The 19440-nt window shown below is 46.4% G+C and overlaps 1 protein-coding gene across 1 annotated transcript in view; it reads right to left on the minus strand.

Moving 5' to 3' along the window:
- Window positions 1–15768, minus strand: part of LOC120935485 (gastrula zinc finger protein XlCGF17.1-like) — a gene marked incomplete at both ends in the record, with an annotated part of 47333 nt that extends 31565 nt beyond the window's left edge. Inside the window, 2 exons of the mRNA XM_040347536.1 lie at window positions 15495–15612; window positions 15709–15768. Of these exons, the coding sequence (XP_040203470.1) occupies window positions 15495–15612; window positions 15709–15768 (178 nt within the window). The remainder of the gene's footprint in view (window positions 1–15494; window positions 15613–15708) is intronic.
- Window positions 15769–19440: the final 3672 nt, after the last annotated feature.

Below are 19440 nucleotides of genomic sequence, written 5' to 3' on the forward strand. Positions count from 1 at the left end.
GTAGCTGATAAAGTAAAAAGTAATGTTTTGCATTATAACTAGTTTGATACCTGTTGAAATCGAGGTGTTTTATTCACCTCCAGCACTCCTGAATCATTATTCTCACTGACTTCCTGGTTTGCGGTGCGCATTCATTCTTGCTACATCACGGCCTAATGGGAACTACAGTTCCCATTAGGCTTAGCCTCCATGCCTGTGAGGGATAAGAGAGCATCTTCACGCAGGGCTGTAGTCATAGGGAGGGGGTGAGCACATTCTGCTTTCCACCATGCAAAACGGCTCAGATGCTGGTGGAAAGCAAGAAGAGGAGAGACAGGAAATGGCATTTTCAAACCTGGATTACTGTATTTTGGAGGTCAAAAGGAAAAACGAGGTAAGTGATATTTAAATGCTCTAGCTTACAGCAATCCATTGATCTAATAAAAAACGAATGTTTAGTGTTCCTTTAATGCAGGAGTTGCAGGCTGGTCAGAGTTGCAGCATGGGGAACGATGGCTGGCTGGCTACGGCTGACAATAACAGAACCGTGTGCAGTTAGCACACCGCTCTGTTTATAGCATAGAGGCATGTGCAGTGCATAAGCACTGATTCAAAAGAAACTGCCGTAAGTTGCGGCGCACTTCCGCGTTCCATGGTGGAACGCACGTGACGGCGCCTCGCGATGACGTCATCGCGCGGTCGCCGTATGCGCTCCACGCTGGAACACATTGTGACGGCGCGGAAAACGCCTGTTACAACGCCCCAGTCAGCGGTGGAGCAACTGGCAAAGTAAAGATGGTGCCGATCCCTCAGCCAAGCCTGAAGCCACACTGCAGCCCTCTCCCATTTCAGCACAGCTCTCCACATCAGGGTGAGTGACTCTTTGCCTGCTGTGTTCCACACTCAGGCTGACCTCCTAACTTCATTAGACTCCCCTACATGCTCTGAAGACTGTAATTCTCCAGGCCCTCCCTCAGGGGAGCCTACTCTTGCTGAAATCATGGTAGCTATAAAAGACTGCAAGGCCTCCCTTACAGCCTTGCAAGATGAGCACAACTTGAGGGGGCGAACGGGGGGCAGAAGAACGTATCAGCTCCCTGGAGGACACAGTACACCCCTTAGCTGTCACTGTGCATATGGCTACTGATGAGCTGGTGTCCCTCAGAGCCAAAATGGAGGATTTAGAGAACCACTTTCGCAGGAACAATCTCCGCTTTGTGGGGCTCCCTGAGCATTCAGAGGGGGCCCACTCCTTCACACATGGCTGTGAGATGTTTTTGGGATGGAGGTGTTGTCCCATGCCTTTGTGATTGAGCGTGCACATCACACCTCCCACGTCCTCCTCCCTCAGACCCCCCTCTCAAGATCCCTAATTGCACAAATCCTCAATTTTCAAGACAAAGTCACCATCATGCGCCTTGCTAGAGAAAAGGGTCCACCAAAGTTTAATGGTAACAATATCTCCATATATCCAGATTTCTCTGCTGAAGTTCAACACCTGCATATTTCCTTTGCTGCGGTGAAAGACCTCCTCCGAGCTGATGGCCTGCCATATGCAATGCTCTTCCCTGCTAAGCTGCGAACCATTAATGAGGGTTGTCATGAAGATCCTGCCAGAAACAGGCGACTGAGACTTTGCGGTTCCCGATCGCGGCTTCAACCGCGCATGCGTGCACGGGTGCACACGTCTGTTGGAGCCAGGCGGGTTATTTAAGCCGGCCTCTCACACACCATCCCTGCTGTCTGCTCTACAGCGTTGAGTATCTGAAACCTGATCTGAGACTTACCTGTGAAAGACTCGGCTTACCTGTGACTATTCCAGCCATCCGCCTGCACCTGATCCTTGGCCTGTTCTCACTACCCTTCTGTCTGCACCCCTGTACCTCGCTGTCCGCCCGATATCCGACCCGGCCAGTCTGACCATCCAGTCTGTTCCTGTCGGCTGAACGATTCCAGTCTCTCCAGTCCAGCTGAACGATTCCAGTCTGTCCTAGTTCCAGTCCAGCTGAACGATTCCAGTCTCTCCTAGTTGCAGTCCAGCTGAACGATTCCAGTCTGTCCTAGTTCCAGTCCAGTTTGCTGAGCTGATCCGGTCTGCTAAGCTGATCCAGCCTATTGAACCTATCCTGTCTTCTGAGCTGATCCTGTCTGGTGAGGTGTTCCAGTCTGCTAAGCTGATCCAGTCTAGTGGACCTATCCTGTCTGCTGAGCTGGTCCAGTTCCGGTATTCCAGTTCCTGCAAGGAAGTTTCTACTGGACTGACCCACTTCCTCTTCTTGTTGATCCTGCCAGGCACCCGTGCCACTCCTTACTCCTGTGCCTTCTGTTACCCTATCAGGGGGCCACGAGTGGGAGCCGTAATGGAGGCCGACCTCTGCAACTCGGGCTCATCACCATCAGGTATGTGACAAGGGTAAAGCTCACTTCTGCACTTGTCCAAAAAATGCTATGGCCTGGATAGACACTCGTTTTAGGAAACAACATAGACAACGCCACCACTGATGCTGTACTCAGTAGTTTTTCTTCCTCTCTGCCTCATTACTCATCTCTCCTGATGCAAGCTTGGGCACCTGTGGGTCAACCTATCCTTCTTTTTGCCTCCTATACTCCATTGCTACAGATGACCTGAGGACTGCACCCACCCTGTCTTTCCTCCTTTGCTGCTATATGTTACCCCTGTGACGGAACTGTCAGATGCCATTGTAGGCTATAACACCTGTCCTAATCGGCGGGTAACCCCTGCCTTGCCTTATATGACTACCACTGTTTATCCCTTCTTTTACAGGTTACTGTTATATCCTGCTGAATGGAACGTTTGTCCTTTCAGAGAGTCTCTCTGGACCCACTACCTCCCCCACTCCAGTAGGTGGTGAGGCCACAGGTTTTTTTTTTTTATTGTTTAGGGAACCAAAGCTCACTATGTTTGGGATGGTTGAGCAGGGTAGGGGGGAAAGGGATTTCAGGTTTTTTTTCTTTTTTGGCCCCACTTACATTTTAGTTGTCGGGACTGGCTGGACTTCTGGACTTTCTGCTGTTGTTTTTTCTGCTCCTATTGCAGATTCATTTGCTACAGTGCATTTATTCCGATGTCTCTCTTGTGCAATGTTTTAATTGTTGTATTGCATCTCCCCATGATCCTCCCTATGTTGTTATGTTGTATATGACTGAATATGGCTAATGTGCTAAAACTTATCTCTTGGAATATCACTATCCAAATTATCTCCGTCTAATTTACACTAGTGAACATATATGTTTCTCTTCCATTTTCCTCAGACCTACTTTCAAATTTATCCCTGATGCTGCTGTCTAGAATCCCTGGCCCTCTGCTCTATATTGTGGACTTTAATGCTGTTCTTGATCCTGCCATAGAATGCTAGGGGGGTGGGGGTAGGCCCTACCCCTCATTTATTGACTGGACCCAGGTGTATGGTCTTACTAAGCTGTGGCAGTGAAAGCAACCAGAGGAGCAACATTTTTCTTGACACTCCTTCCACACTACTGTTGTGCAGGCGGCTTCCTACCTTCCCTGAGGGATGTCTGATTATGCCCCCTTTCTGTGGATCTCCTCCTCCTGCCAAACTCAAGCACTTTTGTCTGGCAGCTGAACTCCCATTGGTTGGAGGATGAGAAAGTACAGAATGACTGAAGGAAGAACATTGCGGATTATTGGTGTATGAATCAGGGCACTGTTGAGTCCTCAATAGGGATGAGCTTCATGTTCAGGTGAATATTTTCGACTCGTACATTGGGTGTTCGCCCGTTTGCCCGAAGAGCGAACATTATGGGGCATTCGCGTCAAGTTTGAGCGCTGCAGAACGCCCCATAATGCACTGTGAGATCGCAGTGCATTGATGTATGATGATTGGCCAGAGCATGCACCTGCCCTGCATGTTTTAGCTAATCCCAGCGCCCTGTGATAAGAGAGCCATAATTGGCCAAAGGCAGCGTAGCATCCAGTGTAGCCTATATCTACAGTGCATTCTGTGGTGTACTGTTTCTAATACACTTCAGGCGGGTACACAGTATCTAGAGTCAGAACATGAATTCCTCAGATTGGGACTTTAAAGTATATAATACAGTGTGTACAGTGTCTACTACACTTCTGGTGATGTATAGAATACAGTGCAGCTGTAGTACAGTTGCTAATACAATGCAGGTGGTGTACACAGTATCTAATACAGTATGTACAGTTTCTACTACACTTCTGGTGGTGTACACAGTGTAGTGTGGTGTTGCAAAACAAAATATACATCGGGCCAGATTCTCAGAAGAGTTACGACGGTGTATCTCAGGAAACACCGTCGTATCTCTGTTTCTGTGCCCGGGTATCTATGTCTCTGATTCTTAGAATCAATTTCGCATAGATATGCCGTAGATCCGACAGGTGTAAGTCACTTACACTGTCGGATCTTAAATGTAATTCGCCGCCGGCCGCTAGGTGGCGTTTACGTTCAGGTCTCATTTGTTTATGCAAATGAGCCTGATACGCCGATTCCCCAACGAATTTGCGTCGCGTAGCCGTCGCTTACGTCGTTTGCGTAAGCGTAAGGTTACCCCTGCTATATGAGGGGTAACCTTACGCCAGTCCGCCGTATGCCATGTTAAGTATGGCGTCGGGTCCACGTCGTCTTTTCCCGTCGGGTACGTCGTTTTCCTAAGTCGTTCTTGAATACGACTTTACGTGAATGACGCACACGTCGGCGTCATTGACGTTTTCCGTCGGGAACTGGAGCATGCACACTGGGCTATTTTAAGCCCGGCGCATGCGCAGTTCGATCGGCACGGGGGCGCTCTTAATTTAAATACAAGCCGCCCCCTTTGAATTACGCGGGGATACGCCGGGCCATTTACACTACGCCGCCGCAAACTACGGAGCAAGTGCTTGAGGAATACGGCACTTGCTCCAGTAAGTTGCGGCGGCGTAGTGTAAATGGCTTACGCTACGCCACCGCACAATCTTAGAGAATCTGGCCCATCATGTCCGGAAGGCCACCAAGGAGAGGCAGATGCTCATAGGCCACTAAAAAAGGGGAAGGAGGCTCTATGTCTACAGTCAACAGTGCTGGTTATGGACATGGTGCATCCTCTGATGCGTGTCCTTTTTTTCTACTGCTGGCCATGTTATTGAGCCAGAACATGCAGAAGAGTTGGTAGAGTGGATAACAAAGCCGTCCTCATCCTCTGTCACCCAGGCTCAGAGTAGTTTGCCTTCCAATGCAGCTGCCAAAGCGGCCTATTCCACTGGCACCTTGATCACAGTCACTCCTTCCTTAGCCCCACCATCATGCATGGAGGAGTCCCCAGAATTATTCAACCACAGTGTCGGGTACATGCTGCTAGAGGATGCGCAGCGATTTTAAGGCTCCGATGTTGGTTCCCAGGTTGAGGAAGGGAGTAACGTGAGCCTAGAGAGAGGGGGTGCCCAAGAAGGACAATAAACTGGCAGTCATGTTCCCCCAGCTGCAGCATACTGCCAAGTTTGCTCCAGTGACAAGAAGGGATGGGATAATGAGGTCACTGACTGTACTCGGGTGCCTGAGAGAAGAGAGGAGGAGGCACAACTCCAACGAGGCAGGATGTCCTCTAGGGGACAGCCACCCTATTGCATCACACCGCAGATTTCGGCGCTGCTGACTCCCCGCTGACTTTTAAAAGTTCCTTGGTGTGGGCCTTATTTGACACATGTGCAGCAGATCGCACTGTTGTGGTTTGCAACCTTTGTCTGAAGCGGATCAAGCGTGGCCAGAACAGCAGCCACTTGGGCACCACATGCTTGACCAGACATATAACGACCTGCCATGCAGTCCGTTGGCAACAGCACTTGAAAGACCCACATCAAAGAAAAAGGCGGACTTCTCCTCGCTCCTCATCTGGGATCTCCAACACTACTATACCTCTATTCCTCTCAAAAACCTGCACTGAGAGGAATGAAGGTATAGAAATAGGTGTCCCAAGCAACGCTGTATCTTGGCCTAGGCCAACAGGGCCCAAGCCTAGGGCAGCACTTTACAGGGAGGCAGCAAGAAAAGAGTCCCCGCCGGCTTGCACTACACTTTTAGTGTAGCGCCAGTCTTATGAGGTGGACTGGACCGCAAGACAAATCGGTCTGGCGCCCCCATAAACCGGCCGCACTGCTGCCGGTATGATGGGGATGGTGCAGACAAAGGGGACACTGACATGGTCATCTATACCTGGCAGGTAGGTAGTAGGACACTCCTGCAATCCTTTGCTTGTGTCAGTTGTACATATTAAAGGAATCTTAATTTTGTTTCTGTTGATTGCTGATGAGAAAAATAAACAGATGGATTTATTTGTTCATGCCCCCAATCCTTCCTTTGCTCAATGCCTGGACCACATTCACCTTCATCACTGTGCTACATGTTTTCTGCTGCACCACTGGCATGGTTATATCCTCTTTGTCCTCCATAAATTTAGCAGAAATTTGTGCTTAAAGTAGAACTATAGGCAACACTTTTTTTTCCATTTTGGATAGAGTAAGGGATGGTTAAAGCCATATGTTAATTTCCCTTTATTTCCTGCCCCCTAGCCAAACAAGAAGTGCGAGGAAATCTCTGCAGATTAAGGGAATCCCCCCACCCCAGGCCCTCAGAACTAGTGTCCCCACTGGAAAATTGACAGGAAGGGGTGGATCATATTTAAATTAGGGGTTGCACGAGTTTAGTCAGGCCTAGGGCAGCACAAAACCTAAATACACCACTGGTCCCAAGTACTTGCAGCCAATCTTCTAGCAATACACCACCATCTGATTTTAGCAGGCAAATTTCCTTACCCCAGTTGCTAAACCATAAAAATAAATTTTGGTCCCAGCCATCCACATGCTCAGCGTCTAAATGCTAGCTTGGCCAAATTGCTAGCACTGCAACTGCTGTCTTTTCAGCTGGTAGAATTTGAGGAATGTGCTGTACCTTAGTGGCAGGTTCCAAAACAACATTTATTTTCACAGAAGGCCATTCTGGCTCTCTACCGACATGTGGAAGGCAATGTTTTGGCCTCGTTGGAAAGAGTGGTCAGCAGTAAGGTGAATATTACCGCTGACTTATGGTCCAGCAGGCATAGGCAGGGATATTACCTTTCCTTCACGGAACACTGGGTAACTCTGCTGGCAGCTGGGAAGGATGCAGGACAGGATTCAGTATTGTTGGAGCTTTTTCCGCCACCACACCTCCAAAATGCTAGTGGCGATTCTGCCACAGCTCTCTCCCCCACCCCTCCTCTTCTTTCTCTATGACCTCTTCTGCAGATTTGTCTTCTGAACCTGTGGTGCTCTGCAAGCGTTCAAGGAGCTATAAAAGCAGTCAGGCAAAAAGATGCCATGCGGTGCTTGAGTTGGTCTGCTTAGGAGACAAGAGCCAAACTGGGGCAGAGATTCTGTCAGCTCTGCAGGGGCAGGCTCAGAGGTGGTTGACGCCACACCAGCTTTAGCCAGGATTGGTTGTATGCCACAATGGCACCAACCTCCTCTCCGCCCTCTGACAGGGACACTTGACCCATGTTTGGCACATGTCCTGAATTTGGTGGTTCACTGGTTTTTGAGCAGGTACCCAGGCTTACAAAATCTCCTGAGGCAGGCCAAAAAAGTCTGTGGTCATTACAATGCCAGTGCTTGACTGGCTGACATTCAAAGGGAATGCAAACTGCCCACCAACCACCTCATTTGTGACATGCCCACCAGGTGGAACTCAACATTGGCAATGCTGCAGCAGCTGCACACACACAGCAGAGGGCCATTAATGAGTACCTGTGTGAGTATGGCATCAGGATAGGGCCAAGGGAGCTTGGCTTCTTTTTGCCACTCCAGTGGCTACTGATCAAGGATGCATGCACTGTCCTGTCTCAGTTTGAGGAGGCCACAAGGATGGTGAGCAGCGACAATGCTCCTCTAGTCTTCCTGTTAGAGCACACGCTTTGTGGAATAATGGAGAGGGCACTTGAGGCAGAATAGCGGGAGGAAGAGGAGGACTTCCTTACCTCTCAAGGTCCCCTTTATCAAGATAGCATTCCTGCGGGCCAGCCAAACACACAAGAAGAAGCCGAGGAGGAGGATTGTGTCAGCATGAATGTAGAGAATAACACTCGGCAGCAGTCTTCAAGGGATGGTTTTCAGTCCCCAGAAACTCAAGGAGTTGTACGTGGCTGGGAGAAGGTAGTTATGGATCATCTGATCCATAGTGACCCAGAGGACTCAGAATCGAATGCCTCTGCAAACTTACGCCGCATGGCCTCCCTACATTCTACAAAGCCTGCGAAAGGACCCTAGGATTTGTGGTATCAAGGAGAGGGATCATTACTGGCTGGCAACCCTTCTTGATTCATGTTACAGGGGTAAGGTTGCAGAACATGAAACATCTTCAGAAGGCCTTGAAGAAAGGTTTGAGAAATGCATTTCCAGACTCTGGGAGGTTACAATTTCTAGCTACTTCGAGCTACTGGCCTGTCCGGCATCCAGCGTGCTTTATGAACACATATTCAGTACTGCTGGAGGGTTGTAATGGAGCCTGTCCACAGACTCCGTTGATAGGCTCACATCCATAAGAATTAACCAGTCTTGGATCAACAGCTATCAAGCACCTGATGCTGATGTAACTGACTGAATTTGTTATGGATGTGGGATCCCTTGAAGAATGCCTTTGCTGACTATCCTATTCCTCCTCAATCTTGATGATGCTAGCTTCTAACAATATTTTTGGTTTAGGGCACGACAACCACCACCCAAGACCCAATTTTTCTGCCCCTGTTTAACAGGGGCATGTAATTAAAACTTTTGATTAAATATTTCACAGCAGGGCCCATTCCTGCGCCCAACAAGAGTATCTGTGAGGGGTTACAGTGTTGTGGCACCACCACCACCCAAGGCCCAATTTTTCTGCCCCTGTTTAACAGGGGCATGTAATTATAATGTTTTATCTAATATTTCACAGCAGGGCACGTTCCTGCACCCACCAGGAGTAACTGTGAGGGCTTACAGTGTTCTGGTACCACCAACACCTAAGGTCCAATATTCTGCAGAGTATATAGGGCAGGCTGTATAGTACATATTCGGAGTATATAGTGCCTGGTGGACCCCCACGCCATTTTTTTTTTGGGTGCGGGGTTCCCCTTAATATCCATACCAGACCCAAAGGGTCTGGTAATGGACTGGGGGGGGGACCCATGCGGTTTTTTAATGATTTTTATCTATATTGCCAGGACACGACAATACATTACAGCCACGAGTAGTTTTAAATTATTTATTTTCCTTCAGAAATGTCATTTTGCGGTGGTAATGTCCTCAACATGGGAAAAATGCGCTACTCTTCAGGCATACTAAGGTAACCCCTGCGGCACGATATTTAAATTAATATTTTTCATTTTTATTGTTTCACTTTAAGCATTATTAAAATCACTGCTCCCAAAAAAACAGAGGTTTTTAAAACTTTTTGCATATATACATATGCCCTGGGGCAGGACCCGGTCCCAGAACACTTTTTATGCATATAATGCCGCGTACAGACGGTCGTTTTTTGTGATAGAATAAAACAACGTTTTATGTGATGAAAAAAACAGTTTTTGAAACTTAATTTTTAAAAACGACGGAGCATACACACCATCGTTTTTTCCAAATGCTCTAGCAAAGCACGGTTACGTTCAGCACGTACGACGGCACTCTGTTCCATTCAAGCTCGCTTCATAACTTGCTTCTGAGCATGCACGGGTTTAAAACTCCCAAACTGCAACTGTCATTTTCACAATAAACAATGCAATTTAAATGCATTTTTTGCTGTGAAAATGACAATGGTAACAAAAATGTGTCAAAATTGTCCGAAGTGTCTACCATAATGTCTCAGTCACGAAAAAAATCGCTGATCGCGGCCATAAGTAGTAAAAAAAAAAAAAAATTATAAAAATGCAATAAAACTATCCCCTATTTTGTAAACGCTATAAATTTTGCGCAAACCAACCGATAAACGGTTATTGTGATTTTTTTTACCAAAAATAGGTAGAAGAATACGTATCGGCCTAAACTGAGGAAAAAAAAAGTTTTTTTTATATATTTTTGGAGGATATTTATTATAGCAAAAAGTAAAAAATATTGAATTTTTTTCAAAATTGTCGCTCTATTTTTGTTTATAGCGCAAAAAAAAAAAAAACGCAGAGGTGATCAAATACCACCAAAAGAAAGCTCTATTTGTGGGAAAAAAAGGACGCCAATTTTGTTTGGGAGCCACATCGCACGACCGCGCAATTGTCTGTTAAAGCGACGCAGTGCCGAATTGTAAAAACCCCTTGGGTCATTTAGCAGCATATTGGTCCGGTCCTTAAGTGGTTAAATGACACAAAAAACTACGTTTTGAAAAACGACACAAAAAATTGAAGCATGTTCGAATTTTTTTTTTGGCGTTTTTCAAAAGACATAAAACGACGTTTTCCCCACACACGTCCATTTTAAATGACGTTTTCAAAAATGTCGTTTTTTTTCATCACAAAAAACGACCGTGTGTACGCGGCATAAGCCTTTAAAATTAGCACTTTCACGTTTGTGTCTCGGTGTAAACAAATTTTTTGCCTGTTCGCATGTACTGCTGCGAACCGTGTTCGGCTCATCCCTAGTCCCCAACTGCCTGGGAGGCTTCTAAGGCCGTGCTACGAGGCACCTTTATGTCCATTACTGGAATTTTGCACAAGAACACCCAGCATTGCACTGAGGATCCAAAAAATACAATTTTATTTTTTATGCAGAAGCAGAATATGCTGTGAATCCTGATCCGGCTACCTGGACCTCATGGCTACATAGTGGTAGGGAATATGAGTTTCGCCTCTTGGACCTCACTAGATGTCATTCGAGCACGGCAATAAGGCGGGTCGCCTACTTGCATATCTAACTAGGCTGGACCGTACTCCCATCTCTATTCCTAGGATTCTAACTTCTCAGGATTAGGTTAGCAATGTCCCTCAGAAGATAACAGATGCCTTCCTCGCCTTCTATTGTGATTTATACACTACTAGGGCCCACCACTCCAATACTCAACTGGACGACTACTTGACCCAGACGGTGCTTCCCTGACTTTCTGACCAAGCCTGGACTGAACTGGACGAACCTTTCTCTGTTGAGGAGCTCTCCCTGGCAATTTCGCAACTCCCGACTCATTAGACACCGGGCTTGGATGGCTTTCCAGCTGAATGGTATGCACAATTTCGATACCTCTTGAGTCCCATCTTACTCAATACATATAATGAGGCCCTGAAAGATGGAGTGCTCCCTCTTTCTATAAAGAGAGGCTCTAATTATTTTGATACTCAAACCACGGAAAGATCTGCTCAAATGTGACCCTTATAAACCTATCTTTTTAATTAATGTGGATGTTAAAATTCTTGCCAAGATCCTGGCCAATCGTTTGAATGTGGTTGTTGCGAGTGATCAAGGAGAATTTATACCAGGCCGTTCAACCAGAATGAATATTCGTAGATTGTTCCACAATTTGACCTATCCCCGTGACTGTACCTCTACCCGTGTGATTGTGTCACTAGACACTTATAAAGCCTTTGCTAGTGTAGAGTGGCATTATCTATTTTGGGTATTGCAGCTATATGGGTTTGGCCCTTGACTCATAGCGTGGATATGGCTACTCTATACATCACTGCTTTCCCAACAGAGAATTAACACTCAGGTCACTGAGCCCTTTCCAATTACTAGAGGCATTAGGCAGGGGTGTCCTTTATTGCCCCTCCTGTTCGCTTTGGTTATGGAGCCCCTTGCTGTAAGGATTCATTGTTCTCCAATGATTAACCACTTAAGGACCGGACCAATATGCTGCTAAATGACCCAAGGGGTTTTTACAGTTCGGCACTGCGTCGCTTTAACAGACAATTGCGCGGTCGTGCGACGTGGCTCCCAAACAAAATTGGCGTCCTTTTTTCCCCACAAATAGAGCTTTCTTTTGGTGGTATTTGATCACCTCTGCGGTTTTTATTTTTTGCGCTATAAACAAAAATAGAGCGACAATTTTGAAAGAAATGCAATATTTTTTACTTTTTGCTATAATAAATATCCCCCAAAAACATATATAACATTTTTTTCCCCCTCAGTTTAGGCCGATACGTATTCTTCTAATGGCGGCGATCAGTGATTTTTTTCGTGACTGCGACATTATGGCGGACACTTCTGACAATTTTGACACATTTTTGGGACCATTGTCATTTTCACAGCAAAAAATGCATTTAAATTGCATTGTTTATTGTGAAAATGACAGTTGCAGTTTGGGAGTTAACCACAAGGGGGCGCTGTAGGAGTTAGGGTTCACCTAGTGTGTGTTTACAACTGTAGGAGGGTGTGGCTGTAGGTCTGACGTCATCGATCGAGTCTCCCTATAAAAGGGATCACTCGATCGATGCAGCCGCCACAGTGAAGCACGGGGAAGCCGTGTTTACATACGGCTCTCCCTGTTCTTCAGCTCCGTGGAGCGATCGCGAGGGGGCGGCTAGAAACGAATAGCCGCGCCCTCGTCCCGGATCGCTCCTGAAGCCACGGGAACCGCCGCATGTACCGGGGGGGGGGGGGGTCCCGATAGGACCCCCGACCCACGTCAAGCAGAGCACGTACAGGTACGTACATGTGCCTGTCCGTGCCATTCTGCCGACGTATATGTACATGTGGCGGTCCGGAAGTGGTTAAGGGTCTTCCTATAAATCACATTGAAGAGCGTATATCTCTCTATGCTGACGATACTCTAGTCTATCTAGTGGACCCTCATACATCTCTTGAGAACCTCTTGTCTGAAGTTAACACGTTTGGTGACTATTCTGGATTCCGGGTGAACTGGAATAAATCGATGCTATTTCCACTAAATCAAACTGTACTCCCGCTGATTCACTCAAACTCTAAACTGCAAGTTGCTATTTCTTTTAGATATGTAGGGGATATAGTTCAGTTACCAATATCCTTGTATATTGCCAATATTGTACGCCCCCCCTACTGCTACAACTACAGACACAGACCAAATAGTGGAAAGATCTGCCCCTAAATCTCATGGGGAGAGCCAATGTCCTTAAAATGATTTACTTACCTAAACTACTGCATGTTATGGCTAATTCACTGTGCAAAATTCGCAAATCCATTTTTAAAAGCATTGGCCCGGATTCACATACATCGGTGCATATATATGCCCCGGTAGCGTATCTCTTTTACGCTACGCCGACGCAACGCATAGAGGCAAGCATGGAATTCACAAAGCAAATGCTCCCAACGTTGCGCCGGCGTAACGTAAATTCGCCGGGTGCAAGTACGTTCGTGAATCGGCATATCTCACTCATTTGCATATTCGATTCGTAAATCAATGGGAGCGCCCCTTGCGGCCAGCGTAAATATGCGCCCACGACACGAAAGCGTAGAAAAATTACGTCGGTCGGATGAAGCCTATTTACAGGCGTATCTTGCTTTCAAAGTCAGGCGCATAGATACGACGGCGCATATGTGCACTTACGCGGCGTAAGTGCTACGTGAATCCGGCCCATTGACTCCATCTGTATTGCGTTCCTTTGAAACGGGCAGTCCCCTAGAGCTGTGCTAGAAACTCTGCGCCTCCCCTCATTTATGGTAGGTCTGACATTCCCTAACTCCTACCTTTACTACCTAGCGTCTCAGCTGGTTAACATTCATGATTGGCTCCAGCCTAACTCCGATTAAGCCTGCACCACTACTGAGAGAGCCATAGTTTCCTCATTTCAAACACTCCGCAAAATTGTCTATAGAGGATGCACACCACCTGGACCGGGCATTTTCGATAATCCAAATCTCCCTCCTATTCCAAATGGTAGTTGCAAAAATGTCCACTGATTCATGACAGATCTCCCCCAACAGTCCCTTGTGGTTCAACCCTAACCTTTGGGAGTTATGTTCTATACCTGACCCCATCAGATGGACATCAAAGGGAGTGAAATACCTATGTCATCTATATACCCCTAGGGTTTTAAATCCTTTTCTCAACTACAGACAGACTTTGACATCCCATCGACATACCTATTTTACCATTACCAACTCAGACATGCTATATGTACTCGGTTTGGTTCTCTGCTCAGTCCTTTTAAGACACCTGACCTGGGAAAACTTCTGAAAGATCGGAACCAGTTAAAACTTATGTCCACGTATTACTCCACTCTCATGACAGGCACTAACCCTAGGTTTCAGAGGGCTCAAGAGAGGTGGGACTTCTTTGATATCTCTATCAGAGAAGAGGATTGGTCCGAGTTCTGTGATACGTTCAAAACCTCTGTTATCTCCTCAAGGGACAGGGTGATTCAACTAAAAATGATCCATCATTCACACCTCACCCCTGCTAGAGATTGTATAAAATGGGACTATCCCCCTCTGCTGACTGCTTCCGTGGTTGTGGACAGACTTGTCCACTGGTACACGACTTCTGGGTTGACATAGGCTCCTTCATATCTTCTGCACTGGGTTTGCCACTCTAAAAACTGTCTGCTGGGCATATTTGGTGACCTCGCTGTCCAGCCTTAGGCTAAGAGATTACTTTGCATCCTCTATTTCTATGCAAGGAAGTCTGTCCTGCTGACGTGGAAAGGGTCAGAGACCCCAATGCAGAAAATGTGGCTGAAACTGGTTAATGATTCCCTGACTCTATATAAACGTACCCTTGACACTTGTAAGGCCCCATACTCACGACCAAACATGTCTGCTGAAACTGGCCCGCAGGCCAGTTTCAGCAGACATGTTTGGTCGTGTGTGGGCGCGAGCGGGCAGAATTCCAGCAAACATTTGCCCGCCGGGCCTTTTCCCAGCAGACAAATATTCCTGGACTTGTTTTAAAACAGTCCGCTGGAATTCTGCCCGCTCGGACATGTACGGTCGTCAGTACAGACCTACCGTACATGTCCAGGCGCCCGCCGTCCCTCGCATGCGTCGAATGACTTTGACGCATGCGTGGAAGCATTTTAAAGGCGGGCCGCCCACGTCGCCGCGTCATTGTCGCGGCGACACCGCGTCATCGACGCGGCGACACCGCGGACACGCCCCGCGTATTGTTTACGCGCGGACTTCTGTACGATGGTGTGTACAACCATCGTACAGAAGCCCTCTGGCAGACATGTATGGTGAAAACGGTCCGACGGACCGCTTTCACCATACATGTTTGTCCGTGTGTACCCGGCCTAAGAGGACTAAAGTGCTCCACAAAATATGGGGCAGATGGCTGGCTAGCCCACTGACCCTCTCCCCTGTACTACCTTGACAGGGGTTCACCTTGTGAGTCTTGTATTAAACAAGAACTTCTGTTATGCCCAGGATGTTTAAAAACCATATCGCTAACTCCTCTGTTGATGTTTATATCCAATGGTAGATGTAATATCTAGTTTATAATTGCACATTGCCAGGATTAGGAGCATTCTGTTATCGGTGTTGTAGTTTTTGTTTGTGCCTTTTATTTTATGTCTGTATGTCGTAAAACTGCAATAAAAGAGTGAGCAGTATGGGTGGAGGAATGTATTTAGTGTTAATGACCCACCTGTGCTGATCTCTGTAGGAGTGTCTTTCTCTACAATAACCCTTATTATTCCATCATCGCTCACATAAGGCTCTTCTTCTTCTTTCACCCCAACTTTTATATCTAGCCGATCTTCACCCTAAACCAAGAAAATGAGAGTGAATATCATCTGTAAAACATAAAAAATCCACACATTATCTCTGAGACCATGTTCTAGATACGCCGTCCCACCAACCTTGTAATGGTGAGGGATGGTGTGACCTTCCTGTGGGGAATCATGGGAATCCCGAGGACGGGGACATCTCTCTGGTGGGTTCCTGGTATTAGGTGGCTCCATCTTATCCTTGTGTCCTTCTGAAAACTCCTTCATCACTCCATACTCCTCATCCTCCTCTTTATACTCTTCTTTAACATTAATATTATCATTCCCAAGGCTTTCACTCTGGATGTATGAAAAATCAATGATTGAAGCAAACATACTTGTATATAAATCATAACTACCAATAATCGTCAATCATCTACCTGATGATGGTGAGGGACGGTGTGACCTTCCTGTGTGGAATCCCGGGAATACAGAGGACCGGGACATCTCTCTGGTGGGTTCCTGTAGCTGGATGACTCCACCATGGTGTCCTGGTACAGATCTTTGTGTTCTTTTAGAGACACTGACTTCTCCATCACCCCATCCTCATCATCCTCATCTTTTATCTCTTCTTTAACCTTAACTATAGTATCTCTCAGGTTTCCACTCTGAATATGAGAAAAATGACATCAACGGTAACAAAGCAGATAGTGTACAGATCCTAATGATACTATCAGTGATTGTTCCTCATCTACCTGATGATGGTGAGGGATGGTGTGACCTTCCTGTGTGGAATCCCGGGAATACAGAGGACGGGGACATCTCTCTGGTGGGTTCCCATTACTGGATCCATCTGTAGGAAACACACACACTGACTGAATACATTGTTTCTATGTGTTTATCAGATGATGGGGGATCTAGGTGGAGCCTCCGTACTGCTCTCTCCTTTACAATAAAGTCTCCTCTTACCCGGTGATGTGAGGGGCAGCTGATTGTCCATCATGACGTCCTTGTAGAGATCCTTGTGTCCTTCTAAATACTCCCACTCCTCCATGGAGAAATAGACAGTGACATCCTGACACCTTATAGGAACCTGACACACACAATGATACAGTCACCATCCAGACACATCCCTTGTCTGTTACTGGATAATGTCCCAGAATTCCCAGCACTGCTCACCTCTCCTTGATGATCTCTCTTTTTAAATAAGTTTTTATTTTATTCTTTCAAAAAAATTTGATGCAGGTTTACAACCGCTTTAATGAAGAAATGTAATAATATTGACGGATATAGACATTGGAGTCTATATCCGTCAATATTATTAAATTTCTTCATTAAAGCAGTTGTAAACCCGCATCAACATTTTTTTCTCCTGCAAGGCAAAAGTCATAATGAGCTAATATGCACCGCATATTAGCTCATTATGAAATACTTACCTCGGAACGAAGTGTGTAAAACTTACCTGGTTCACGCCGAGCGAGAAATCATCTTGCTCCGGCGTGTCTTCCGGGTATCGCCGCTCCAGCGCTGTGATTGGCTGGAGCGGCGATGACGTCACTCCCACGCGTGCGTGCGGGAGATTTAAATTCGGCAAGGTCCGGCGGCTGCCGGTCCTTTAGCCGGGGATCCCCCCTGCGCATGCGCCGCTGACGTCAGCAGCGCATTGCGAGGGGAATATCTCCTAAACCGTGCAGGTTTCGGAGATATTCTTTATACCTACAGGTAAGCCTTATTGTAGGCTTACCTGTAGGTTAAAGTCATAAAGTGGGGTTTACAACCACTTTAAATCTTTTCCCATTTCATAAATACAACCACATCAACAGAAAAAAAAGTGTCATTATGCATTACATTCCACCTTGAAAAAGAAAAACGAAACAAAAACAAACTACCCCGTTACCCTGGTTGCATCGCCCCCCCCCCTCCCCCGACTGACTTCCAATAATCAGAATTTCCTTCCATTTGTGCACCTCTTATACTTGTTCACCACTAAGAGTTCAACCACTCATCCCAAATTCTATAATATTTCTGGGGTGTTCCTCTATGCTCGTACAATATTTTCTTATATGGAAGTATTTGATTTACCGGCCCAAGCCATTGTCCCTTCGAAGGAGGTGTAGGTTGCATCCATCCAAGTACAATTTGTTTGCGGACCATAAATAAAGTTTCTTGTAAACAAGTCTTAGCATATACATTCCACTTCTGACTCTCGATTAACCCCAATAGACATACTTCTGGAGTGAATGGGACGCATCCTCCCACCACTTCTGATATCCAAGACCTGTTTCCAATCTCTACTGATGCCGGGACAAGACCACATCATGTGCTCAAAGTCAGCCCGTGGTAGGTGACATCTTGCTCAACTCCGCGTTTACTACTCGCCCCATCAGGCTTAGTTTATACGGTGTAAGATAAACCTGGTGTATTATGTAAAACTGTATCAATCTGTTATTGCTTGCAGGTGATACTGTCAAATGTGATAAGCATGCTTCACCCAAATATCATCCGTCATAGATGGACATATCGTTTGCCACTTCCTCTTAATCTGAAGCGGAGAGTCCCGTATCTTGGCCTGCATAAAATATGTGTACAATTTGGATACTAACCCCTTTGGTCCATGAGTTCTCAATATTCCTATAAGGGGGAATCTAGATATATCTATACTTTTACTAACGAATTGGGCCCTTAACGCATGTCTTAGCTGTAAAAATCTATAAAAAAAATATATCGACTCTGGTGACTTCTAGAGTCTTCTTTTTATATCTCTATTCTATCAGGGAGGGAGGTGGAGGCAATGTGATGGTCATAGGATCTCCAGACTTCACAGGAGGAAAACTCTAGATCTGAACACAAATAGTAAAATCAAATTATATTCCCAGAATCCTCCTCATCTAACCTTTCAGTTGTCCAATTCATTAAAGCCCCACATCAGGCTGAGGTATAATTTACCAACACAGGACCCCCACATTATGTAAGTTAAAAGCTTGTTGCAGGCATTCTGACATCATACCATTAAAGAGGTTGTAAAGGTTTATTTTTTTTAATAACAAACATGTCATACTTACCTCCACTGTGCAGCTTAGTTTTGCACAGAGTGGCCCCCGATCCTTGTCTTCTGGGGTCCCACGGCGGCTGTCTTGACTCCTCCCCGCAAGAGCTAACCCTCCTCTGGGAAGTGCTCTCCCAAGGGGGTTAGCTGTGAGTAGGGTTGCCAACTCATCCCTTTAAAACAGAACACATATTAATTACACAGATTCTGAGGCTAATTTAATGCAAATAAGGCATCAAATGAGTTTAATTACCTCCTTAACCACTACCCGACGGCCGTACGACTTTATACGGCCGCAGGGTGGTTCTGAATCCCTAACAGGCCGTAAAAAGACGGCCTGCGCGCGCATCCAGCGGGGCAGGCGCGCGCGCGTCCGGCGGCACGCGCGTGCTCGCCGCATCGCTGAGATGCCAATGCGAGTGCCTGGCGGCCGTGATGTCCGCCAGGGACTCGGGATCAGTGGCTACAGGGACAAGACGTGGAGCTCTGTGTGTAAACACAGAGCTCCACGTCCTGTCAGGGGAGAGAGGAGACCGATCTGTGTCTCTTGTACATAGGGACACAGATCGGTCACCTCCCCCACCTACAGTTAGAACACAATTTAGGGAAACACATTTAACCCCTTCCTCACCCCCTAGTGTTAACCCCTTCAATGCCAGTCACATTTATACAGTAATTAGTGCATATTTATTGCACTGGTCGCTGTATAAATGTGAATGGCGCCAAAAATGTGTCAAAAGTTATCCGATGTGTCCGCCATAATGTCGCAGTCACGAAAAAAATGCTGATCGCCGCCATAAGTAGTAAAAAAAAAAAAAAAAAATAATTCTGTCCCATAT

This window comes from Rana temporaria, chromosome 4 (assembly GCF_905171775.1).
Source record: "Rana temporaria chromosome 4, aRanTem1.1, whole genome shotgun sequence".
In the NCBI taxonomy this organism is placed as follows: Eukaryota; Metazoa; Chordata; class Amphibia; order Anura; family Ranidae; genus Rana; species Rana temporaria.